Source organism: Numenius arquata, chromosome 20 (assembly GCF_964106895.1).
Source record: "Numenius arquata chromosome 20, bNumArq3.hap1.1, whole genome shotgun sequence".
In the NCBI taxonomy this organism is placed as follows: domain Eukaryota; kingdom Metazoa; phylum Chordata; class Aves; order Charadriiformes; family Scolopacidae; genus Numenius; species Numenius arquata.
The window spans coordinates 7,552,031-7,579,298 of record NC_133595.1 but is presented as its reverse complement, the minus strand read 5'-3'; the positions used below and the strand labels follow the sequence as shown (position 1 = coordinate 7,579,298).

General features: G+C 39.7%; 1 protein-coding gene across 1 annotated transcript in view; it reads right to left on the bottom strand.

Moving 5' to 3' along the window:
* Positions 1-3,237: 3,237 nt before the first annotated feature.
* The window catches only part of PLCH2 (phospholipase C eta 2), a 75,433-nt gene continuing 51,402 nt past the window's right edge, over positions 3,238-27,268 (bottom strand). Inside the window, 16 exon segments of the mRNA XM_074161525.1 lie at positions 3,238-4,985; positions 9,354-9,693; positions 12,593-12,639; positions 12,642-12,654; positions 15,640-15,719; positions 16,654-16,800; positions 17,318-17,402; positions 17,847-17,971; positions 18,155-18,262; positions 18,735-18,917; positions 19,760-19,857; positions 20,715-20,815; positions 21,270-21,362; positions 23,310-23,468; positions 25,591-25,698; positions 25,964-26,135. Coding sequence (XP_074017626.1) covers positions 3,238-4,985; positions 9,354-9,693; positions 12,593-12,639; positions 12,642-12,654; positions 15,640-15,719; positions 16,654-16,800; positions 17,318-17,402; positions 17,847-17,971; positions 18,155-18,262; positions 18,735-18,917; positions 19,760-19,857; positions 20,715-20,815; positions 21,270-21,362; positions 23,310-23,468; positions 25,591-25,698; positions 25,964-26,135 — 3,607 coding nt within the window.

Genomic DNA, 27,268 nt, shown 5'->3' with positions numbered 1-27,268 from the left:
GTGCCTGGATTTGGATGCCTCCTATGGATTCCTAAGTCTGTTGTACAGCCATTCTAGTACAAATCTGCAGGTACTATCTGGCAAGCAGTGATTACCGCAAAGTGAATGTCACTACCTTAGGAGATGGCACACACTGCCCACTGTGGTTTCATGCTCAACCTGTCTCCCATTGCATCTGCCCGCAATTTCACATGGAGGAGGGGGAATCTTCTTATTCATCTTGATTGGTGAGAAGATCATAAAGAGAATAAGAGCCGTGGGGCATTCATAACAGGGAAATCAGTGCTGCTCGGAACCTCGGCTCCACTGTTACCGAATCTTTATTGCTTTCCTTACCATTTCAGACAGCACCCTGCCTGCTGAGAAGATCTGAGTAAGCAACTTTCCTCTTCCTCGATGAAGATCAGATGAAAGAGCAAAAGTGCTTAGTAAGCTTCTGCCACTCAACAGCGTAGGTACCATGAAATAAATTTCATTCATAGCAATAAATGGACACATAATTAATGCCCTTATGTGGTATAACACAAGCTGTAAAGGTAGTTACTATTAATTTGGAAGCAGGAGAGCAAAATTCACATGTAGCCTAGTAAGTTAAAGTCAGACACTGTTTTTCAAAAATTTGAACAAAAACATTTTGAAATACTACATGATACTGCCTTCTGTGAGGTGCATTAATTTAACAAGTATTGCTTAATCAATTAAAGATAAAAATAATCTGCTTGTGAAACTTGGGTCTTTGAAAAGACACAAATAGACCCTTTAAACATTAACTTTCTAAAGCTGTCAAGTTGCATGTTCTTTCTTGCTTTAAAGATAAAAAAGCAGCAAGTCCCTGCAGCTTTTCAGCCCAAGACTAAAGTGTTACAGAGTGACTTTTCGTCTAGAGAATGTTAATGAAATTTGCTTTGTGTTAAGACACAATGTGAGACTAATCTTGGCAGATCACACATTTCTGCTGCTGATTTACCTTTTTTTCCTTCAGAGACTGCAATGATATTGCAGGGTTACTTCAGTGCATGTTCCAAACCTTTGTTGCACAAACCTCAAGGGCCTCTCATCCAAACTATGAAGACAAGCAACGAAGATCTGAGCCAGGATGGAAAACTGAGAGAATATTTTTAGACAAAACATACTGAAGACCTTTTGAAAAGATTTAGTCAGAGAATTTAACCCCTCCCAGCCCCTATCTCCATGTCACAATGATATCACTAGCTACAGTTAGCCTTACATTTTGATATTTCAGACTTTAAATGCTTGTGGCCAAATGATACTAAAATTAGAAACCCAGAACTCCTTTCTAGCCCTGAAATCCACAGCAAACTGACCGATCCTCAGGAGAGAGTAAGAACTCATTAACATGCATGTTCATGATGCACTTTGCTGGGACAGGAAGAGAAGATATTTTTGAATGAGACAGGTGAAGACCACATTTTAGCTGCAGTATTTTCAGCCAGACTTTAAACAACCTCAGCGATGAAACAGGGCTATCTATCTTACTTGCAGAGCTGTAAAAGAATAAATTAGGTCCTTCGATTATGTCTGTTTGGCTGCTAATTACATGAGTTGCCCTAGAATTTTCATCTACAGAGCCATCGCTGGCTGCCAAAGACATCGCTTCCTAACAATCCAGGTGTTGTGTATCACACAACAACAGGATGCCAGTCCCTACCAGTACCTGCATGTGGTTTGGTGGGCCTGAGAAAATCTGAGCTGGATCTGAAGTGGCTACCACTCTGAAAAAAAAGTAAAATTAAATGTTATCCACTAAGGAATGTTTAAAACAAAGCAAATAGAATTAACCTTGTTTGTATACCACAAACTTCTAGACCGCATAGAAAAAGTGTTATGTTACAGCTAAAGAGTCAACAGCTGGAAGGTTAAATATGTTTATTTTAGTAGTGTAAGGTGGTTTTACAAACAAATTTTTAGATTTTGCAACATACACAAAAGAATCATTACAAACAAAAGCAAAATATCCTCTCAATAATAGGGACTCTATGCAGCCTGAAATAAAATTAAACCTCTGTTTCTCTTTAAAATGCATCTCAGTAAACATTCTTCTCCATCACTGATAAAATGTACATCTATAATAAATGACATAATAACTGGAGGGGATAACATCCCTAAAAATAAAAAGTAAAAAAAACGGGGAGGAAAAATTATTATTCTGTTTAGGTTAGTATTTAATTCTAAATATGTCCATCTAAAAAAATTAAATATCTCTTTTTTTAAAACATATCATTGAAAACTTTGCATGGCAGTGCAATACAGAAATAGTAAAATTCATCCAAAAAGTGCTATGTACAGCAGCATTGTTAAAATACCATAAAGAAGGGAGAGTGCTGTTTTCAAGAAAAGCCTAGCATGCTCTTTAGCCATTTCTGAATTAAATTCAGAAGATATTTCCTGTCTATTTTTAGTAATTCCCTTCTCTCTCCTGTCTCATTCCCACAGATTATGTTTTGAGACAAGGAACAGTCACAGTTCAGTTTAAGTGTGTGCATGTGTACATATATGTGCAGACACACACAGGTATATATATTTATATATATAAACAAGCTTGGTTTAAAAAAGCATTGCTTTGGAACGTAGTATTCAAAGAGTGAGACAATATGGATTTTCACTGAAATAAGCAGGTCCACAATCGGAGATGAACTTTACTACATTATTAATTCATTAAACAATTACACTGCAATTTTGAGTATTTCCCAGAGAAAACACCCTCAGAGGCCTCAAATTCTTCCAAAAGATAAAACAGAACAGGGAGCATGATTTTAAATCCAGCCTCTTTTCCCAGATCCACAACTGGTAAGAGCAAAATTTACCTTAGCTGTCGTTAACATCACATAGATGTTTACCTATTATAAGAAGCAATTACTGAAATTAGTAAAGAACATGAGATTTGCACAGAGCAAACTGCAAATGCAAAGAAGTGGTCACACAGAAAGGAGGCCAAATTTGAGGCTGGGAAAAACATAATTAAAAAAACCAAAGGAGGTTAGATCATTAGGACTGTAAAAATGTTAAATTGCTGATTTCACTTGATTGTTCTGTTTCCACAAACCGCTGACAAATTTAACACTCATCTATTCTTTTGGAGTCACGATATAAAGTTCCCTTACAGACAAGGGAAGGCCAGGAAGCACTAAGCCACATGAGGATATTTTGTGCCTCTCAGGTCACTGTGTTCTGTTTTGACAGGAATGTAAACATTGCCTTATTCAGTGCTCCCCAGAATTACAGTTTCAGCATAAAGAAGACTTCTGTGTCAGCGTTATAGTCCGTTTGGTTCTTAGGCTGGGATGTAAACACGGCAGGAGAAGCTACATCCATACAACCTGCTTTAGCAACGCTGCAGGCTCCCTCCGGATTTCCCCTCTCCTCAATGGGGCTCCCGCTGAGCTGGCCCAGGCTTTGCAGCCGCTGTCTCTCCTGAGCTTGCTTGGCCCTGTTGGCGATGTACCGCACCCGGCTCTGACTGCGAGATGAAGACCTGCGGAGGAGTCCCAAGCTCTCCCCTTCCTCTTCAGACTCAGTTGGATCAAGACTGATAGGGGAAGTGATATCGTTTTCCTGCTGAAAGGCTGTCAGCTTCTTTAGCTGCTCAGTCAGTTCATCCTGGGATTTGACTGAGGATCTCAGGCCTGAAGAGCGGCGCTGCTCCCGCATTGACCGAGTGACAAAACTCCTGCTGATGCTACGGTATTTGCTTTCGAAAGTGCACACAATATCATCAGAGGTAAGGTCTCCAAGACTCTTGGATTTTGCCTGGTTGTTCCCAACCATATCCTGTGCTTTGGATTTGTTAGAAGACTGTCTGAGACTTTCCATGTACAGCCTGTTCCAGGTGTGCCTTCTAGGAATGGATGAGAAAGCATCTTGAGGGCTCCTGGCAAGAGGACGGGGGCACAATTCATCTGCTGGAAGCTGGCCGGACCTCAGGTTAGGATTGGATTTGCTCTTGCTCACCATTGGCATCTCATTACTGGATGTCGTAGCGGATCGTGGGCGCATACCCTTTCTTATGGCAAGGGGCTCAAAATTTTCATGACGGATGCCAAGATCTGGGAGGCTTTTGCGAGCTAGATTGGGTAGAGAGAGATCTATCACAGTGTCATTGGAGGACATGCTGGAAGAGGAAGACATGCTGTCACGATGATTGCTGCAATCTAGCTTGCTCCAGATCCGGTCGTTAACAGTGGCATCAAAGTATACTTCTGCTGCTGGAGACAGGCTACTTGGAATTTTTATTAAGGCTGAGGAGTCCAACATCTTCAGTCCTTCGCTCTTTGACCGTCTTACTAACATGTAAGAGTTCATCTGAGAAACAGAAACAGGTAGAGCCTGTGCAGCCTGGGCTTTCTGGAGCGTATCTGGAGGCAAAGTTGTCTGTGTGCTGTTAATAACATTGTTTTGCTGCAGTAGAACAGCTGCTGCACCGAGTTTTTGGCCTTCGGATTCAATGGTGCTTTTCATGTCTGATAATACCTGACCTGGCTGGTCATTTTCCTTCTGGCAGTTTTCAGCAGGTTGGGTATCAGTCCTCCCTGCTGCCACTACCAGCCAGCCCTTCTGAGGATGCGCCACCAACCCAGACTGATCTTCAGCTTTACCACATGCCTGTGTCCAACCATTTGCTTCTTGGAGACACCCTGCCACACTTGTCCTCTCATCTTGGACTGCTAAACTTGTGTCAGCTGCTCTTGCGACTCCCTGCGCTTGGTCTTCTGCAGCCAGATTTGTTCTTTGTTCTCGAGTGAGTAGAGATTCTTGAGGCTGGTTGGATGCGCTGCTTGCTTCTGATCGAGATTCGGTGGAATGGTCAGACACAGACCCTTCTTCAGAATCACTGTAAGGAGTAACGGGTAGAGGGAAGAAAGGGCTGCTGTGATGGGTTTCATTGGCAATAACAGGCTCCTCAGTGATAGTTTCTAGGCTGCATAAAGAAGTGACTGACCTCTGTATTGAGAAATGGCGGACATCTACTTGGGAGACATGAAAAGATAGGAAAAAGAAAGAAACAAGAAAAACAGAGATACAGGATTAATTAGCTATTACAAATTGCAGTCTAGCTGAAGATTTAATCTTTATGTGTTATCATTTTGTTTTTAAGGTAGCAGTTGCATATATTCATCAGGATTTTTAAAATACCTTATGAGTTCAAACATTTGGCTAAAAGCAGCAAAAACTTCTGCTTATTCAGTTTTAGCTGCCCAAAAGCCCTGTTGCTTTCAAAAAAAACCCCAGTCCATGCACAGTAGCACCATATTACTTTTCTGATTATATTATTCAAACAACTGTACCCATCGATTTGTGTCCTTGTATCCCCTCTGATCAACTAATTTTTCTTGCTCCACCATCCAGCGCCACTTGAATTGCTCTTTTCCTTCCTTCCAGCACTCAAACATGTCAGTTTATGAGTTCACGATCAGACCATGTATAATAATGGGAACGCCATGGCCCAACCAACAGGTATGATCCCAATAACAACTACTCAGAAGAGAAGCAGCACAGGACTTTGGGAGTAGATTACAAATGAAGTGATCTATATACATACAAAGGAATGGAGTCAAAGTGTCTTTTAAGAACAAAACAAAAAGTTTAAACAGAAGAACTTTGTTTTCTGAAAAAAGGTTGCAATTTCTTTTGCACAAAACTACAGGGACGCATGGCTCACGAACACCAGGCTGACAGCACAATCCTGAAGAGTCACTACAGCCACCAATTCCCTGAAGAAAATGCTCCATCCGTCTGCAATGTTTATTACCTGTACCCTAAGAGCCAAAGCAATCATGCCAAAAGGACTATTTCCCACATCTCCAAACCACAATGCAAACATGCATTCAAGAACCAGCAAAGCAATGCTAAGCCAGACAACAACCTCAAGAATATGGGAGCAGATAATTATAAGGCAGGAAACAAACAAAAACCGGGACTTCGGGCAACAAGGTGCTTGACTCAGTGACACTCAGGAGACAGTTACCTTTGACTTGCTTGTCCTTTCAGTTCTTAACTAGTGAGAGAGAGTGTGCATGTAGAATAATAGGACAGAACAGAGGAAAAATCCAGTTAATGTAGGGAAGGCAGGTGCAGATAACGGGATAAATTAGTGCTGAGGGAGGGAAGGGAAACAGACAGAAATATTCACACATTTTTGTAGGATCCTAAGAATTTCCGACCAACCAGAGCACTCAATGGAATCCATAAATGGACAGATATTAAGTCCATTATTTTATCATAGAAGAATAAAAGGCAATTTTTGCTATTGTTCAAGAAATGCACTCCACTGGAGTGGGGAATGGCAGCTATCCTCCTCTTCTCCAAAGCCCTTTCCTAATGCTATAAAAAAAAAATCATCTTCATAATCAAAAAATGCCAAGGAAATATCGGGCCTTTCCCTTCAGCACCAGTATTTCCAATCCAGCGTAGTGACAAGACGGTTAACAACGGAGACAGCTGTTCAATGGGCAATATTCCATTAGCTGGGAGCGTTAGAAGGGGAGAAGGCACATGTGCCATAAGCAAAATCCACCATTCACAACACAGCAGACTTTTCAGTATCGGGAGGAGTGTCAGGAGGAGGCCAGAGCTGATCAGACTAATGAGATCTCCCTCTCCCCACCCAGGCGGGGCCATCCATCAGCACAGATTAAGGCACACTTAGAAGGCACAATACTGGAAACCTTAATGCCGTTGCCATAAAGGGGACAACTAGAGACTATAGTTTCCTGTCCCATCCTTGCGGTACTTCCCATCAACAGAATGTTAATTATGAAACGCAGCCATATTAGGCTAACGTTATTGGTTTCCTTGGTTTCTTGGCCCAAGGCAGTAAAATAGCAGGCGGATGGGGAAAGCGTGCTGTTTGTGCAAACATCGTGTTTGTCCCTGGATCATCAGCATCCAGTCCAAGTGACTGTTTCACCATTTTAAAGGTTTGCCGATTCCATGCTTGAGAAGTCAGATGGATTTAATCAAATTTCAAGCATATCACAATATTTATTTAGTGACTTGGGGGGCTGGCGGGGGAGCTGGCACTGATACTGGGAAATGGTTTCACATGTCACACTACTCAGAGCTTATGAAAAGCCTAATGCCAATAATTTAGGCATAGAAAGAGTTCTGCTGCTTTGGATTCATTTCAAGTCATGGGAACCAACAAACTTCTTCCCTCCCCCTCCTATCGTCCTGGTATTTTCCTAAAAGCTCAAAGAGATATTGGAAAAAAAGATGTAAAAAAAAAAGAAATAAAGAGAAACTGTAAACACCCAACCAGATTAAATTAACTAAACAAATAGAATATTTTAAATTTCTGTATGAGGCTCTCAGAGAAGCCCACTATAGGTGAGCAGTCAGAATATATTACTAAAAAAGGGATTATGTATTGCGAGCACCAAGGTCACTTAACTGTTTCTGAAAATGTAACCATCAATGTTCAAATTTCTTGGACAATTAAGGGGGGAGGGAAGGGATCTTGTAGTCAGAGACAAAAGCTGTATTTCTTTACTTCCCCTTCATAATTCTATGAAACAGAGAAAGTCTTATCAAAATCTCTTCCTTTCCCTCCCCTTCCTGCCAAATCAGGAGGAAAAAAAGCCAGTTTCCTTATTAAAATATATACCCTGATTGCTTCTGTTCCTATTTTCCATCTTTACAAATGTATAGTTCATGGGTATAGATAGAGTCACAAGGTCTGTGACCACATGCATAATCCTGGCTTCAAACAACCATAAAATGCTGTAGTTTAAGGCGCCTTTCTTTAAATGGAGAAGTTTTATTTTGCAATTGGGAAATGCTAACAGGCCACCCCTAGCCTGGCCCATGAAAGTAACATCGGGTCACATCCCTTGCTTCTTTACCTCAGGTCACAGGCAAATCATGTATGTAGAATTAAGCACATCTATAAATGTTTGCATACTGGGGATTTATACATTTAGGACCAGAATCATAGAATCATAGAATGGTTAGAGTTGGAAGGGACCTTAAAGATCATCTAGTTCCAACCCAGAACTGGTCTGCTATATTCATAAAGTGTGATATCCTGAATAACCCAGACCAGAGAATTCCATCCAGTAATCCCTGAACTGATGGTGGTAATTATGCAAGTATTTTGAGAAGGAAGTGGTTTTCTTGTCAGCAGAGTGCACACCAGCTGTCATTGCTGATGTGGTTATTCCTCAGTGAAACTCAAATACCGATAATGGAAATATTGTTTGTTAATATGGGTTTCCCATATTCAAGCTCTTCTTAATGCTCTGGTTTGGATCTTAAAATTTACTTAGTATCATACCACATTCACTAAAAACAAAACAAAACAAAACAAAAACAACAAAGAAAAAACAAGGAAACAAAAAACCCTGAACAACCAACCCAAGCATTCATGGACTATTGACAGCTTTACTACTGCAGATGGTTAGCTAGGCATGGAAAGCACTAATCTAAACCAGACACGTCTAGGAAAAAACTAAATAAAAATATTTATGCAGACTTTTTTTCTATCATTGCCAAAAATAAAGGAAAAGAGCTCTTGATAGCAAAACAACATACAGGAACTTCTACGTAAAGATGCTATGCGGAAGCTGTGACAATGATGTGATCTAAGGTGGAGAAGGGTGAAGAAAATCTGGTCTTACCAGTAAAGAATATAGGGGATTTACTTCGAATTTCCTCCAATTTTTGAACGAACAAGGCATTCATTTCCCTCTGTAGGGTGCCCACTTGCCTTCGAGAAGTTTCAGGCCAGCGCTTGGGGAATTCTGGGCTTCCAAGGCTTTCTAGACTGCTGGAGTTGGAGGATATAGAGCCATTGCTGGCTGCAACCAAGTTGACAGTGCTTCCATACTTGCCACCTGATTGGCACTGCCACCGCTGCCGGGAATGAGCCTTTATTCCATGACATTTAGATTCAAGATTTTTCTTCCCTGGGGTCACAAAAGACTGGGTGCTTCTTGTTAAATCATCGGCAGTTCCAGGGCTGCTGCAAGACTGCAAATCTGATTGCCGCATGGGCTGACCTTTAACACCCCAGTTTTTTAGCTCTAACCTCTCTTCTCCAGTTATACTGCTATACTGGTCATGGTGAAGTATATCTTTAGCAATAGGCCTGGTAGGATGGTCACTCCACTCGCTTTCTAGATCTGGGCTTTCTTTGGAACCAATCATACATTTCATGCAATTGGTGGCCACTCCAATCCTACCAGAGCTGTTGATGGCACAGCGTGCAAAGACACTTTGCTTCTCGCTCTGGTGCTCCTGAAGCCGGACCCTGTTAGACCTCTGTATGGGTTCACTGAAAGCAGCACCCCCTTGAGCACAACTCTGGCTTTTGGCTTTACGAGAACTATGGGCCTTACCTTTCAACAGCTTGCCATGTACCTCCCCACTGGCACCATCTCTGGGAGCTGGTGACAGAGAAGCACTTTCTGGCTCTTGCTCAAAGCGGGGCTGTGAAGCAGCTTCCACTTCCCGGTCTTCGCCGGCCCCTTCAGAGCTGTTGTCTTTTGAGTCAAAAGCAATTTCAGGAAAGCCCTTCTTGTTCTTCTTCTGGCTTTTGGTGGGTGCGCTGGCTGTCCGTCTCAAGATGTGGCTGCTAAAGGAATGTTTGCGATGAAGCTGCCCAGCAGCATGACTGTCCAGAGAGGCCTGCTTTGGATTTCTGAGAAACAGGCCTTTTAGACCCAGAGCTTGTTTGGCCTGGAAAATTAAAAAAAAAAAAAAAAAAAAAAAAAAAAAAAAAAAAAAGAAAAAGTCCTTAATAGAAAACGCAAATCTCTTCCTTTGGGCACAGGAACTCACGTACAAACGCTCAGTTCAGATATTCACGCACATACAGAGTCTCCTGCCATATCCCTACCATCAGCCTAAGAACTAAACCAGGAATAGGACAGAGATTAAAAATGAAAAAAATCAGTAACAGCAGCTTTGCAAAATTTCATGTCTTTTTTGCTCAACTATGTTTTTAGGTAAAATTTTCCAATCAGGCTTATCTCTGTATTTGTCATAGTTTTCTTACTAGCATAGAACTACTTACAACATAATTATAAACATCAGATAATGAAAAAGTAAAAAAAAAAAAAAAAAGGAAATACTTTACGCATGTTACACATGGTTTTCAATAAAATAAATCAGCTGCAATTTTGCAAACTTAAATACATCAAGACTGGGCCATTTAGAATTTATAATGATTTCAGTTAAATTGGAAACACAGAGCTGAATTATCCACCTTGTTCAGGACATTATACTTAGGCAGAACTGGACATCAGATGCTGTCAAATCTAATTTTTCCTTTCTCTTAAACTAGAAATAGTGACTAGAACTCGTACTTTGGACAAGAAATTTGTGGCATGTAACAGAGGTCCTAGCTCTGGAACAAAATTGAATGCTCTGAGTAAATGAGAGGAAGAAACTGAAAACAAATTTTAAAAAAGCAACCACAAACCAAGCCATAGAAATGGTAGCGATTTTAAAAAGTTACTCTAAAATCATTTTAATTTTCTTTGTCATGCAAAATGAGGTGGCTACAGAAACTGATGGTGACCTCTTAAGCTAAAGACTATTCTTGACTTAAAACAGATAATAATAAATCGGACCTTCAAATGGAGATTTACATTCTTTAGATCTACACTCCAATTGAATTGAGCACTGTCATGAATAGCAGTTGAACTATATGCACAACAAACGATCATCAAATATTCTGCTTTCTACCTGTGTACCTACATTTTGATCATTTCCTACCACACAACACTTATCCAAAGACACTCATGTCTGTTTCCATCACTGAAGAAACACACTATAAACAAGCGAAGTTAGTCGGGGTGATAATAAAGTGCTTCATATACTTCAGTACTTATTTAAGCATTAAACATATATATTCACCACCATAAATCTCCCACCATCATACAACGGATTTACATTTCAGTGAGCCAGAGTTTCAGCATTCCTGTGAACATTCCAGGTGTACTTGCCAACTTTTACAGCAACAGACTGATGCCTGACAGAGGGTGCTGGTTCTGCTCTGTTCATAGCCTCGGACACAGAAATCACTTAAAGCAGAGAAAGGGGTACTTCCCTTCTAACCTACTGCTCCTCCTTTGTTCCCTTTATTTCCCAGTTCGACCAGACTCTCTTTAGTAGCTGTAGCATAAAAATAGAATACAGAAGCCTGTGATTAAAATGCATTGTAAGAAACCCCTGATAAAATTTGACCAGCATCCATGCTCAGTGGCACTTGCTGTCAGTTCCATTTTTACCCTGTGATGTCACGTGAGGTCACATTTCTGCAGTGCCAAACAATGGCACAGAAATGTCTCATTTAAATCACAATTTAAATCTGTCTTTGATTTAAATCTGTCTTTCACCCCAAAGTATCCGAGTGCACGCTCACGCATTTCAAATTTTTCTTTGTAGGACTTAAGGGGCAGATATTACTGCACTGTAGGGTAAGCCTGGGTTAAAAGCTGCTTTTATTCATGAGTGTCCTGTGCAACCTGGCACACAGGAATGAGGTTCATTTGTCTGACACAAAGCCCAGTGAAAGCACTCGGAATATTATTTCAGGCTCTAATTGACTGAAGTTTAGTTACCACAGGCCAAGATCCAGTGTGAGGAGGAGATGATTAAAAAGAGACATAAAATGGCCTTTAAACATATATACAGGATAAGATGAAGAAGGTAGGGATTGCTTTTTCCCATAAAAGGTAGAGGAAATACAATAAATATTAATAAACTTCCTGTGAAAGCCAAACTATCGAACAGTCTGCTTGCATCATTGTGGATTCATTTTCACTAGAAAGCTTCAAAACAAGATTTTGCATCTGGTAAGGAGTGAAGGGACAAAAAGCATTCTGCTCCAATTGAGGCAAGTTGGCAAGTACACGAATTTATTGCTATAAAAATCAGACAACACAAATATTTGCAAAACCCAGAAAAAAAACTGTCATACATACACACACACAAATAACATCCAAGAAAAATAAAAGAGCAGCACTGATGGGATGGGTGACACGCAGTGCAGGGCCCCAGGTATCATTCTAGCTTATTTGGTGCATCGTTGTTAAGCCACTATTGCTTGAATCAATGCTTGAGTGATTCAAGAACCCAAAGACAAATTTGGTTAATTTAGGAAAAAAAAGTTTAAAGAAAAGGAGAAAAAAGAGAGCTGACGGAGATCCAGAACATGCGCTTTCAGCTTCTAAGCCCAGCTTTTACAGGGCTATTTCATTCTTTAAGCAAACTCGAAAAACAGCACAAGAGGCTTTCCCACAATTTAGCAAACAATTCCCTGTTAATGTTCTTTTCCACGTGAAAGACGTGGTTTGAATTGTAGCACGACAGAGAACAGACAGGAGAGGGAGAGACTCAAAGAGGAGAGAAAGGGAGGAATTTATCCTGGATCTCCTTCATACATGGAGGGATTTCTGGCTGATCAATGACCCAACAGAACTGACCAAGTCAAATGTTGCAATTCATGTCACATGAGTTGAAGAGCTTCAAAATGCTAATAAGGAAACATTGATGTTAATGAAGCAACTAGTTAGAGGCATGCAGGTGTGTGTTGGTGGTCACTACACCTCCCGGAGACAGGAGGGGGTACCTTCAAGGCGTCTAAAAACGCTCTGCTTCTAAAAGTAGACTTTTTTGACATAGAGAAGCCCACTGAAATCACAAACAGACAGAGCAAAGGCAAAATAACAGTGAGGGAGGATCTCAGAGATATGCACATCTAGAAACCCACAAGAAATTCTGCAATACATGAATAGGCTACAGAAGAGAGAGAGAGACAAACAAAAAGCATTTCCAAGAAACAGCGCAATCTAGAAAGAGATTTCAGTTAAACACAAGTTAAAGTAAAAAAAAAAATATCTAAGACTCAAGCTACTGAGAGGGAAAAAAAGCCCTAAAAGGTTGCATTAGAATATCTGGATTAATAAAGTATGGGTAAAACCAGGCTGATAACTGTGGTGATTTTTTTGCCCACAATTACAAGAGTGGAAACAGAGAAATAATTCTAGTTTTAACAGAACTCTGTTAACTGAAAAATCAAAGCAGAGCAAGATTCAGAGAGACCAAACCAGAAAGGGCTGTGGAATATTTGTTTCATATTTTCAGTAGTGTTTATTAAAAATTATAAATTTTTAAAAAACCCCACATACAAGCTTTCCTTCCAAATCCTTGTATTTTCATCACACCAGCGCACAGCACCAGCATCTTAACACAAGCAAACTCACAGAGACTGCAACGATCATAAGAAGCAATAAGGAATGTCTAATAGACTTAGAACATGAAAAGGGAATAAAGCAATCAAAAAACCAAATCAGTTCAGAAGATTGGTAGCTAGTGGATAAGGACAAGAGAAGACACCCTGATACACAAGAGTCGGTTGCTTAAAACACTTACCAAGAAAATCTACTGTCCTCAAAATAGCTGCCAAAGCTTAAGTGGGCATGTTGCCTATTGCAAATTATAACTAGCACCAGGCAGTTACTCATGAAGAAGCCAGTAAGAGCAAATAATTATGGAAGGCTAGGTAAAGTAAGGATCCAAAGAGAGATAATACCTTGTGGTATTGCCAAAGAAGATTTGGGGTGATAACTCTTAAAGCATTCATAAAGACTATGAACGTTGTTTCTTTCACAAAACACTGCTATCGAGAGCAGTGACTTGGAAGATGATGAATTAACTAATCAGTGAGTAAGACTGGAAGACCCAGTTTGTCTCTTATTTAAAAATCCCATTTACCAGGGGACACTGAGCTACAGACCTTGACTTCCAATGAAGGACACTGAAATCTACCCCTTCTACTCTGCGCTTCTACCCCTCTACTCTGCGCTCATGAGACCCCACCTGGAATACTGTGTCCAGCTTTGGAATCCTCAACACAGGAAGGGCATGGACCTGTTGGAACGGGTCCAGCGGAGGGCCACGAAGATGATCAGAGGGCTGGAGCACCTCCCCTATGAAGACAGGCTGAGAGAGTTGGGGTTGTTCGGCCTGGAGAAGAGAAGGCTCCAGGGAGACCTCATAGCAGCCTTCCAATATCTGAAGGGAGCCTCCAGGAGAGCCGGAGAGGGACTCTTTGTCAGGAGATGTAGTGACAGGACAAGGGGTAATGGTTTTAAATTGGAAGAGGGGAGATTTAGATTAGATATTAGGAGGAAATTCTTTACTGTGAGGGTAGTGAAGCACTGGAACAGGTTGCCCAGGGAAGTTGTGGCTGCCCCATCCCTTCAAGGCCAGGCTGGATGGGGCTTTGAGCAACCTGCTCTAGTGGAGGTGTCCCTGCCCATGGCAGGGGGGGTTGGAACTCGATGATCTTTAAGGTCCCTTCCAACTCTAACCATTCTATGATTCTATGATTCTAAATATTTGCTATCCTTACAATGGCACTGAGAGAGTAGCACAGAGGACATCACCTGAAAGCAGCAAACAAGTGTAGCATCATGAGTGCTCACAACACTGGGAAGAGGAGGATAAGCTGCCTATTCTCCATCACTTTTACTAAGAACAGAACAGAAAAGAAGAATTCACAAAAAGGATGAGTAGGGCTGGCCAGAGCAGTCATCTTCTCTGCTGGATGCATACAGCAAATAGACACCTGCTTTCATTAAAGGACACAGGTGAGGGACACTGTCACTAGTCAGATCAATTCAATTCCTGAGGCTGAGCTATCTGACTTTCTTGTTAGAAGCATGGAGAGTTTGATAGAACTATGCAAGAAAGAGCAATAGATCTTAACACAAGAACTCCAAGGGAGTCCATAACAAAATTTAAAGCTGTTTGAATCAGTCCCAATGGCTGTGGCCAGCAAGTGTTTGCAAGGTTACCGAGAACAACTGCATCCCTACCCACAGTCAAAACAGGCATGACTTGTGTCCTATACAGTTCCCTTGAACCCAAAAATAAAGTCAGGGAAGATCTTAGCATTGAAATGTGCAGCCTGCCAGCACTCTTGCCTGAAGCCTGGGACTAAATGGCCTTTTTACCAGGATCTGGGTGCCAGCCCCTTCTCTGTGACAGGCCCTGTCGCCAAAATTAAACACTGTTCGGCTGCTGTGTTCTGCTCAGACCAACACCAACCCCCTCTCTGTCACCTAAAGTTCCTAAAGGCTCTTGCTTGGTAGAGCTAAATTCAAACAGATTCATAACACCATCACAGGGAGTTCCAGGCAAGACTCCTAGCCCTGTCAGGATGAAGCTATACCCGCCTAAAGGTTTTGCATTAGACATCAAACAAAAAAAAAGCAGGAACTGAACTAAAATGTCTTTCCAGAAACAGCACTTCCTCCTATAAATACAAAACGAAGATTTCCTGGGATTTATCTCTGTTTCATCCCATAAACCTTCTTACTAAAATCTAGCAATTAAAAAAGCTGTTTTAAGAACTGTTTGAATTCCTCTTACACCAACAGAACCACAAGAAAAGGCATCAGGATTCCCAGCCTATTCAACGCCGCCTCCTGCTGTCACGATGCCATTACAGCTTCCTACTAGAGAAAGCTCAGCCTGTCATTGCGAGTGAGTATAAACTGGCTTTGAGATTCTCCAGGACCTGTAAGATATTCAGCTTCCCTGGTGTGATATGAAATCCCGTCAGTTCATTTACATACGCAAACTGTATTAGCTTACACCGAAGGCACTCACCTTACCACAGATGTCATTAATAGCCACATGAACGAAGATGGATGCCTCTTCTATACCTTCCAGGTACACATGTCGGTAACCTGAAACAGAGTCACCAAAGCTGAGAAGGAGCTGAAGCAGATGATCCAAAGAGCATCTGGAGACTTTCCTTTCGTGAACAGCAAAAGAAATTAACCACTTTTCCCCCCAGCTCCTGCCTGCAATAAGTATCCATTCTTGCGCATCACCTGGTCACACTTAGTGACCCGAGTCATCCCACTTACAAACTTCACTGCTATTTCTTCTTATGCCCTTTATTTTATAAAAAAGCCGTGTCCTGTTTTTTCCTCATGTCCGTTATTGCTGCTGTCAATCCGTGACTTAAACTTGACACATTCTCTCTTGCAGTCCAGTATTAATACTGCACACATTTCCACCAAGTTCATTTTATTGAGACCGAGTGTTTGTTTTCAATCTTAAACACAAACCTTTTTCTTTACTTTGACAGAAAAGAAAAATATACACAGAAGAAGCTGTAAAGTGAAAGAAGACTGAACTGAAAACAGAAATATGACACTGACAGAAAACGGCATGTAATAATCTGGATCCCATCATTAGAATAGGTAAACACCTATTCTATATTAAACTATTACTGACAGCAATAAGACAAATCAAAACTTTATTGTCTTTCAAAAAGTGGTGTGAAGAAAATGGAGGAAAAAGCTGCATGAGATAACAGGAGTAAAGATTCTGTATGTCAGTCTTCCAAATCCACAATATTTAGCCATCCTGTTTAACAATCTCACCTATGTTTTTAAAAATCTAGTCCCAGAGTTAATTGATTTAGTCTTCATCACCATAAGTCAGTAGTGGACCAAGGCAGAGAACTCCGGGTCCAAACTCCCAGGCTCTTGTTCTAACTGGGAATTTCTGCAGTAGAGCCACATACACACATTAATCCAGCATTTGCAGCTTCAGTTATCACAGAGAAAAGTCCCAGCCAAATGATTCGGGATGTCAGCATTTCTGTCTTACCTGGCATCATACTGCTGAAAGCTATTGTTCTCTGTCCAATGAAATCCCGCCCGATTGGATCGTGATCCCACACAAGGAACCGAATCAGTGCAATCTCTGGCATGTGTACTGTGAACACCAGCGTTTCCTCCCACATGGGGTTAAAACCTCAGAATGAAGGAATCAGCTTTTAGATATTTCATTCACAACATGCAAGAAAAAAAGAAGACTGCCTACATAAGGAATGCTTAAACATGCAATGTTATTCTAGATTTCCTAACAGTTTGATCATTTTTCTTGGAAAATCCAATACTGCCACTCACTTCAGTAGAAGACACAACAGCACAAGAATTTGCAAGAAACATAGTCGGATCTTATTTAAAGTTGGCCCTGCTTTCAGCAGGTGTTTGGCCAACCTGACTTTCTTTTGACCACAGCAAGCTCCAAATATCCTTCTTTCTCACAGTGAGACCTGTTTTCATCAAGACCTTCACAACATTACACCAACTCAGTTGAAGAATTCAAGACCCAAGTCTGATTAACATCAAGAACACTTAAATTGATCTGTCAATGCTTTGCCCTAATGGGCACCAAATTTCATCTACTTGTATCTTTATGAACAAAACTTGCCTGAAAGAAGATGTTTCAGCTATAAAAAAAACCCCTAAGAACCACAGAATCTTACCATTATCATCAACTACTCTAGTTTGTTCTTTGAAGCAATCAACAGGCAAGCCTATAACTTCTACTTCAACAAATGGATCTATAATCTGGAAAACAGAAAGTAACAAATATTGAAAAAGATGAAATTCAAGCACACAGCTTTGACAATGTGTCCCGGTTTGAAGGGCGCTCGATGGGCCCATGACACAATGGGGCCATTGTACATTATTGTCTTAATAATTATTGGTCCTGAGCCTTTCTGTAACAGATTATTATGCTGGTGAGAGATCTCTGGCTAAATCATAAAAGCATAATTTAGAATAATCAGGCTGTATGCATTTGTGATCATTGCTCTGTTCTACTCTATTTTTCTGTTCTAAAATGAACTTTAAACACTGGTCTTCATATGAACAATTTCTAATTTAGTAGATATTTGAGTAAAACCTTTAAAATATACTAAAAATGGACACATACGATAAATATGTTCTAAAGCAGCAACATTAAATCAATGCCAACAAGAACCATCTGTTAAAAGTCTCAGTGTTCCATACCTCTCCTCTGTCTCCCAACATGGAATCACGTGGTTTTGGGAGTTGTTGACCACTGATAATTCTTAGAACCAGCTGTTTCTTCAATTGACCAGGCAGTGGGTCTTCAGAATTTGGATTAAACACACCTGTAAGAATGAGAAGTCACATAATGTGAAATAAGTGCAATTTTGGGGATGACTTTAATTATAGAAACCTTCTGGCTTATTTGCTTCTTGATCAGAAGTGCATTTTTAACAAACTATAATAAGGATCCACACCCACTCTCCTCATGCAGTAAGTGATCTACTTATTTTGTTCGTTTTTCTTACCTTGACACATGCAGTTTGGTTTGAGGACATAGCCACAATTCCCATTGGCACTAAATTTGGCCCGGTTCAGTTGCAGCATTCTTCCCTCTGACTGGTAGTTTAGTGCAACTATTTTTTTTACAAAAAACCAAAAAGGTGCTATTACTTACTGAGTACGTTAACAACATTCTTGTTTGTAGAACCAAGTTAAAGGAAGGACATTTTCACATTTGACTTCTTGGATGCAAAAACTCAAATGTTTTATGAAAAAGAATTCTCTTATATCGTATAAATCACAGCTTGAGGGAGAGAAGCTCTTCCAGACAAGAGTCTGAACTCTGAAGTCCTCTTGCATTTGAGAAGGTCAGCCCAAACCACAATATTAATTTATTTCCATTTATCAGACAATTACTTGCATGTAAGATGCATGTTTGAGGTAATTTATCTAGGTACCAACATAGACAGTAACTAGGAGGATTCAATTGTCAGTAAAGCTGGATGAGCAGAGAACTCATAGTATTTTAAGGGGTGATTCCATAGCTCTTATTAAAACATCCCTCCAAAAATGAAACAAAAATAGACAAGTTTTCTTTCTGCTCACCAAGTTGGCAGCCAGCATTCCAGAATGGCTGGGGATTGTAGTTGCTGGAGTCCACCCGGTAAGAAGATGGGTAGATGCGGGACAATTGATGCTGGTTGAAACGTAGATACTGTGCTGGCTTTTGCTGTAGTATCTGGTGGGCTTTTGTTTCGCTGAAAGATGAAACCTGCCAGCTGGAAGAGACTACAAAGAAGAGAGGAAGGGATTAGAAGTAATGTCCTTATTTATTTATTTATTATCTAGTTAAAGCATTCAAAACTACATAGCACTAGTTCCTTATAACTATCAAGCATCATTTGAATACATCCCACTCAGAAGGAACTGTACTTTCCTTACATTATAGCAAAATCATTGTGCTTATCGGAGGAGTTATGGTTGGGAAAATGAAGCTGAACATAATGAATGACCAGAATCTTCATTAAGAAGTTTAAAAAAAATACTCTAAGATTTTTGGAATTTGTTCAAGGAAAGTATGTTTTCTGGCAAGCAATTCTCTCTTTCTGACACTTTTAACTAAACCTTGATTCCTGTCAAAATAAGATGCAGAAAACTTAGAAAGAGGACTGAAATATTCTAGAAATGTAATGCTGTTATTTCATCACATTTGACTTAAAAATCTAAACTTTATGCTTGAAATGCTCTTCAGACCATTCTGCCCAAGAGCATAACTAAGTCCTCTGTTATTTCCCAGGATGTAAGCGTTGTGTACCTTGTGTGCAACTTTTACACAAGATGGCAAAGACTACATGTGTACTACTTACTACCTGCAGTAACTTATTCTCCTTTATGGAAGCTGTCACACAACTCTAGACTCACTTGGTGGATGGTGGATTCTGAATGGCACCAGTGGTCAGCTACTTCAAGATAGTATAGCTTTAGTGTGTGCAGTTCTTGTGTTAAACTCTTTTCAGAGTCAGGGAGAAACAAACAGAAATCCACCTTTTAATAAGAGGATATGTAAGAACATAAACCTTTCAGTTTCTTTGTATAGCAATTATTTTCAACAGACTTTTAGTTCAACCTACTTTCAGTTTCAACATCATGGATGCCAACAGACTTTGTGTATTTCACCAGGTCAGAGAGTGCCCTGGACAGCTTCATTGTTTTCTTCTGTCGGTTTATCCTGGAAAGATAAAACAAATTAATTTACCATTAATTAAGGGGTAAATTTTATCTTTCATATTTAAAAATAAACCAGGGTAAAGAAATCTAAGAAGGTTTTCTTCCACCAAGGAGGTACTTAATAGTTTTATACCACATAGAGCTTCATTGTCAAAGCACAGAAGTCGTAGAGAAAGGGTGCAATACCTATTCACATATATATTTACTTCTCAAGTCAAGTACTAACAAAAAAACCTTGTTAAATCCCAAAGAAACAGTAAGAAAGTAATGTTCTGATCCTCCTCATTTGCTTCAGGTAAAGTGATAACTAACAGCATATCTATGAACTTCCCATAGAAAGCTCCGAAGTACCCTAGAGAACTGCTTGATCTGAATTCTTACTTTTGAAGCCTGAAGCTTATGCAACCATTCTGCAAAGGATCTTTGATATCAGGATTTTTGAAGAGGCAATTTCAAAAGAAAGATCAAAATCATCACCTGGATGTTGATGCAACTTCAGTTGACAAATTATGAAACAGTAAAGAAAAAAATCAACAGGGGACCTGATACGCTGCAAATCCACCTTAATGGATTCACTGGGCCACCAATCAAACGGCCTGTATGTCAGCTAGATGAGATGGTAAGAGCTCAAAACCCATACAAGGTTCACTGTACTTTGCTAATTAGTCTGAATGGCACCAGGAGGTCATTCTGATGATCTTGTGGCAGACATCAGATCTACCCTTACACCAGATTCCTGGCACATGCCTGCAGCCTTCAACAAATTGGCTTCTAGACCTGAAGTAGATCGATTTATTTGGTACATTTAGGCAGGTGTCTTTTTTAGAAACAGACTTGCTAAACTACTTGTTAACAAACCTGCTGTAAGGTACAGAGCTCTTGGCTACATTTCCTTGAGAATCCGAATCATCTTCACCCTCTTCCAGACTTGTCGTCTTTTTCAATTTGCTTCCTTTTTTCTGTGCCACAAGGAAATAAAACCATAATATCATAACCATCTGATCAACGTTTCAGCAGCTGGACACCATTCGGCTTTGTTATGCCAATGAATATGTTAATTACAGACAATGGGAAATGACAGCTTTTGTAATACTCAGCCTTGCAGAACAACATGTGAGCACAGGGGGAAGACAGCCCAAGGCCAGAGCCTTTTTATAAAGGAACCACAAATTCTCAGATAAAAGGTGCAAATTAATTTTTTTGTTTTTCAGGTTAGATCTTGGATACTTTTAGACATTGAAACTATCTGGTACGCACAATTATAACCAGTTATTCAGCCTACCTATTCAGTGAGCAGTCTGACAGCATCCTCTGCCAGACAATGCAACCATGACCCACCTCTCCATCACCGTGTGCAAAGGAAAAACCTATCCAAGAACACTTAGTGTAGAATTAACCTATCGATTGGCTCACCTTGCGTTTAGAAAAACTGCCCATCAAGGACCGGCTGTGCCTTTTGTTGGTACTGAAGTCTTCCCCAGATTCCACATCATCCTCAAGTTTATTCTAAAGCAACCAAACAGAAAGAATAATGTCGCAGACCAAACAGAGTACTACAGACAGCATATTTGAGTGTTATCAGAAATAGCTGGGGAAGCTAATCCTCCCTAAACTGTCAACATACCTGGACCAGACCAATGCACTTTTTTCTTTTTTTTTAAACCACAAGCTGAGTACCAGGCCTTGTATCCCAGCAATAGTTGCTATCACTGCTGTCCACGGGAACTTTCAGAGCAGACAGAAACCACACAAATACCTAAACCCAACTTTATTTTCATCCAGGCAAAGTTTGAATGTCCCCATACCACATACATTCACTGTATGTGCTACAGACTGGTTTGTAGCTTAATATTTGAAAAGTGTAGTTTAACAGGACTTCTTTCTGCCAATTCCACAGTTTTAATAGGACACTTCACGGTAAGAAACTCAATTCTCGTTAATCCCTAAAAATGTACATGCTCATTGGTGCCACTGGTTTTTAACATGACCTTGCAGTTTCGTTGTTTCCTAGACTAATAAAACACAGACTATGCTGGTTAACTCCAGAATGCAAAAGGATTCTTGAAGTCTTGGCCTTGTAGTGGATCTTACAAGACCAATTGTCTGATACCATATGTAAACCATTAGGCTTAAGAGTACACACAAAACTCATGCCATAGAAAGTTTTAGGAAGTTGATTTTCAGTTCTCATCGAGTTTTAATCCCTAGTTAGTACACCTGCTTGTTACTGGCAGATCTCCAATGTTTTTCATTTGCATGCAACAACCTTCCTAAGCTTTTTGTGGCTTATTAAAAAATCTAAAATGACAATACCTCAAATTCATGAAGTCTGTGGGCTGAGTACATTGTTATATATAAAATTAAAATACAAATGTAAATGCATAGAACATAGAGAACTGAGGAAAAAAAGCCCAACTTTCATATGCACTTTTTATAATGGAAAATAAAATTATTTCTGTTGAAAAGTCATTTCACCTGTATATTTCATGCTCCAATTGCTGTGTGAGCAAGAAAAAAAAGCTTTGTGTATCTGACAGTGATGTTCACCTGGCATCATCATTAACTGAATGAATACAGCTATGAACCCGAGGTCAGTAACGTATGATTTATTCAGTAAGCTAATAAAACACAACAAATGGAAATGCTAAAACACCTCTTTCTCCGAAGTTATTGAAGAAAGTCATTGGACTTTGGAGAAAGAGGTGGTTAGCATTTCAGTTTCTATTTTGAAGGACTGCCATATTTCATTATTCATCTGCAATAACCGACTGTCCCTCTGCATCAAGCGTGAATCATAAAACCAGCTCAAACTAAAATCACATTATCAGCAAATTAAATAGAAGCTTCTACTAAACGGACATAAATCTGAAAAGTATTTTTACTTATAATATAGCTTTTATATAAGCAAAATGAGGCATTAATAATTTATCATGACAAAATATTACAGAAGGGAATGTGTTTTCTTATATATTGAAATAGCCAAATACGCGGCGGTCAAGGCAGTCATCCAAGAATGGAAAACATAGCTTCAAAATCCCAGTTCCACCTAAGTCTGACTGGGGACATGAACTTGGATCCCCCACATCCCAGGTGAATGTTTTGGCACTCTGGTTATTCCCGAGTTGTATTATCCTGGCTAACCTAGACAGGAGATAGGGACCTACTGGCAAATAGACTCTGCAAAATTCATCGTGTGACTCACACTATCTTGTTCTAAGGGAAGTGCTGAGCATACTTTCGTTTCATTAGCACTATGATAGCTGCAGACACCTCAGATGAACTGAGCTAGCTCTACTGGGGAGTCTCAAAACAGATTTAAAAGCCCAACTTTAGACATCCACCTTTGAAAGTGCAAGCATTATTGTTATAAAATAACAGTACGATGTAGCTATAGAGACAAACAAAACAGCAACAAGATCTAGAGATAAGTGAAACACAGTAAAACATGTTCACCTTCTTACTATCTGCTTTCAGACCAGCCTTTCCTGATGATGGTAGAGTGGTAACTGTAAAATTGTTTGGATCTTCACAGTCACGGATTTTAGACTCCTTTATCAGTGAGTCAAGTTTTTTCTTTGCTATATTCTCCACTCTTTTCCTATTAGTAGATGCCTACAAACAAAACAGAATTATTAAACTAGGTAGTGATGAAAAAAAGTCATAGTAATTCCAGCCAAGATTAACGCAAACTAAAATGTTATGTGCAAGAAAAAAAAGAAAAAAAAAAAGTTTCTTCATTTGCATAACGTGAAGCAATTCCCTGCAGCTCTGTAACACACTTAATGTGAGGTGTGGAAGCACACGAGGCCCTGAAGTAGATGTTAGATCTAAAGCATAAACAGATTGTCTGAAGTGATGAGAGAGTAAGAGAATTCCTGTTCCCTCCTTCTGTGCACACCATAGCCCATGTGAGGGAGTCGGGGAAACAAAGATAGAAATCCAGAGTTTTCTTTGTCATCCATGAAGCATGAACTCACAATCCCAGGTCTTTTAAGAGGTGACAGATTGTGTTTTCTCAATAGGCCTTAAGAATTCCCAGTTAAATTTGTCATGAAACAAGCTATGATTTTCTGAGCTCTTCAAAATTTGGCTTGGAAAGCAAACCAGATGTAGCAAATCTCAGATTTAAAGCATCAGTAAACCTCATAGCAAAGTGAAGTTAGTAACAAAGACAATGAGGTCAGCAAAGCAATGCCTACCAAGCCTCTAGTAAGGATAATACACCCAGCCATAACACGTTACTACCTAATTTTATTATGAATAACGACACTTTTCTTACTGACATTAATTTCTCCATCCATTTAATGGAAGAAAAATAAGAATTATTTGACATCTCTTTATAAATAGCATATGTGTGGGCGAAGTCAAAAAGAACCATGGCAAAAGTAATTTCTAGCAATGAGACCTGCTAACATTTCTGCTTGTTCAAGCATCTCCATCAGGATCCTCTGGAAACAAACCACTTTAAGTCTAGAAATTATCTAGAAAACTTGCAAAATCAGGATCTTGAGTACCACAGTGCCCCTGATTTCAGCAGGGCTGTCAAATCACCCGCCTTGTTCCCTTTGGACATTGGAAACAGCCTGCCATGCCTGGGATATAGACAAAAGAACTAAAAAACAGGAAAACAAGCGGAGCAAACTGTTGATTACAGTAAAGTTTCAAAGTCAAGAAAAGTCCAATTCTCATTTTGTTCAGTTTGCACAGTTCCAGTTTCCCTGCACAGGCAACTACACAGGTAGCCCCTAAGTGGTTTGTAAAAGCTTTTGGTTTGGCTTTCAACTCATTTCCTCTCTGTTCAAAATTGTCATTCATGCCTTGATTCCAGGCCTGATCTTATTTGGGTGGAAAGCCCACTGGACTGAGCTGTATCACCACTCCGCTGTACACCACCTTCCCCTTGGAAAAGATATATCATGTAACAAGAAAGCATAAAAAAATATGAAGTATTGAAACATCACAGATCTCAGCTTTAAAACATTCAAAAGGGATATGTTAAAACATAATAATTTAAAAAACTAAACAATTTATTTTTCCTCTTTGGTAGACTTATTCATAAAGAACTCTCTCTTTTAGCTTTAGATGTAGAGGATCAAATCCATAATACAAAGTGAGGAAATAGCCTGAGGGAGAGAGGACTGAAAATGCAATCTCTCCGCAAGGCAATCTAGTTTATGATATTAAATGGGCTTGCTGTGTATTTTATATTGTTGCTGTAAGGTTCAATGTCACTTGCCAGAAGATTAAAGTGACAAAAAAAAATTAGCTTTTAAAAAGGATAAAGAAATAAGGGATTTTCAGGTTGAAGCAAGCAGAGATTAAAATATTCTCCCTTTTTAACACCTCCTTACAGTAAAAATCAACTAAACCTAGCATTCAGCAAACCAAAGGGGTGCTCTGTAATGATGATAGCAATTTGACATAAGTAGAATTTTTTTCTTTTTCAGCATTTGAAAGGAAGATCACTATGATGCAATAAAGAATCATAAGATACTATTATTTAAAGTATTAAAAGACACAAAATTCCAAACTTGAAACACAATCTCTAGAACTGGTGCTGCTGAGTATGCACTTTTGTCAAATCTGTGCCCCTGAAGGTTTAGAACCTACAAGACTTGTGATGAATCCCAAAGATTAGACCACATCCATATTCCAGAGAAGTCATACAAGGTTTATTCTCAAAGGGCTGGGAAAAATTAACATACATTTACATTCAAATGCTCACTTAACTTACATCTCCATTCATTAGTTTACAGTCATCATCAATCTCATCAGCGCTGTCCTCATCAGAAACTTCACCTTCCTCTGCATCATCACTTATGTTGGCTGGAAGTTTCTTCCCCTAGAAGATAAAAGGATTACATGGGCAGGTTAGCATGCAGCTCTTGCTATCACACTTTTATTTTTAAAAAAAAAAGAGAAATTATTCAAGGCACACAACCAGGTTCTTATTCGTTGAGAAGGTATTTGTTCGGAACCTTAAGTACCAGATTCTTAAAGACTTCTTTTTGTAAAATGATTTCAGTTAGGGTGTAAGTGATAACCAGGAAGAAATCATAATCATCACAAACAAAAAGAGGGATGGAACAAACAAAGGAGGTTTTCACCTTTACTAGTATCTTTCCTTTAAGACTTGCTGGTGAAGGGAGCTTGGTAGAATCATCATTGTGCACAGAAGACAGATCCAGTTTGTCTCCCAGAATTTCTGTAAGATACTGAGCCATCTTCTTCTGCTGAACAACACTGCAATGGTTCTCAATTGACAAGATAACCGGGTACCTGGCAGAGACATAGGCAAGTATCAACTGCAAATTTAGCTTTTATAGCATTAAGAAGATAAGGGTTATTACTGTCTGAGCCATTCCTGTAACAGGCATCACAACCAATGAAATCCAGAGGGGTCAGATAAATCAGCGTGGGCAAAGGACTGATACCCCACTACTCACTGCAAACTCAATGGTTGACTTTTTGACAGCCACAGGACAGTTAAACTTCTGCAATCTGATTTCATACATTTTTTTCCAGAGCATACTTTTCACCTTCCTACACTAGTCCTGACCTCCACTTCCTACCAAAGAGATTCTAGCATGCCATTCGTAAGGAAAACCAAAATAGCCAGTGCCTTCAACTCTCCTCTTTAATCAGTGATTCAGTGCCTTTGTACTCTCACAGGTAAATCATAGAATCACAGAATAGTTTGAGTTGGAAGGACCTTTAAAGGTCATCTAGTCCAACACCCAATAATAAAAAAACATTCCGAGAACTCAAAAGATCCCCAAAGGGGCTTTGTTTTTACCTTCTCACTTCCAGAAACAAGTGATAAACCTGTTGTGCTAGTACTTCCATGAAAACTTTTCTAGCTACCAACAGAGCAGTGTCATACAAACAAAGCCTTCTACAAAGACAGTAATTATTAATTCTATATTTAGTTTTATTGTTGTCATTTACTGCTGATTCTCCAGGCTGAGGCCAAGAAATAACAACACCTGGTTGTTGGAAAGGCATCAGGATAAGATTTGTGAAACATTGATTCCAGCATGGTTGGTGCCATATAAAAGCAGACTGAAGATGGATTTCTGTTCAGAGATGAACATTTTTAGGATGAGGATAAAAGCCAGTATAGGTGAGTTTTGTAGGGCTGAATGAAGGATTCATTAATTAAGAGCTAATTATGAATAAAAGATGTCTATCCTGACATCTGGCCCTCATTAGCTCCTCATCAGGAAAAATGAGGCCTTCAGCCAGACAATGCCTGCAGGACAAAACTTTCCCAATTGATGAGGACAGTTAAATTCCCAGCAGCTGAACTTGCAGCCTCCCAACAGCTACGCCTCCAGCCCATACTGGGAAAGAAAACCCCTGCAAGTCTAAAATACGTTTTGTTCAGTACCAAACTCTGACTGAGCATCAAT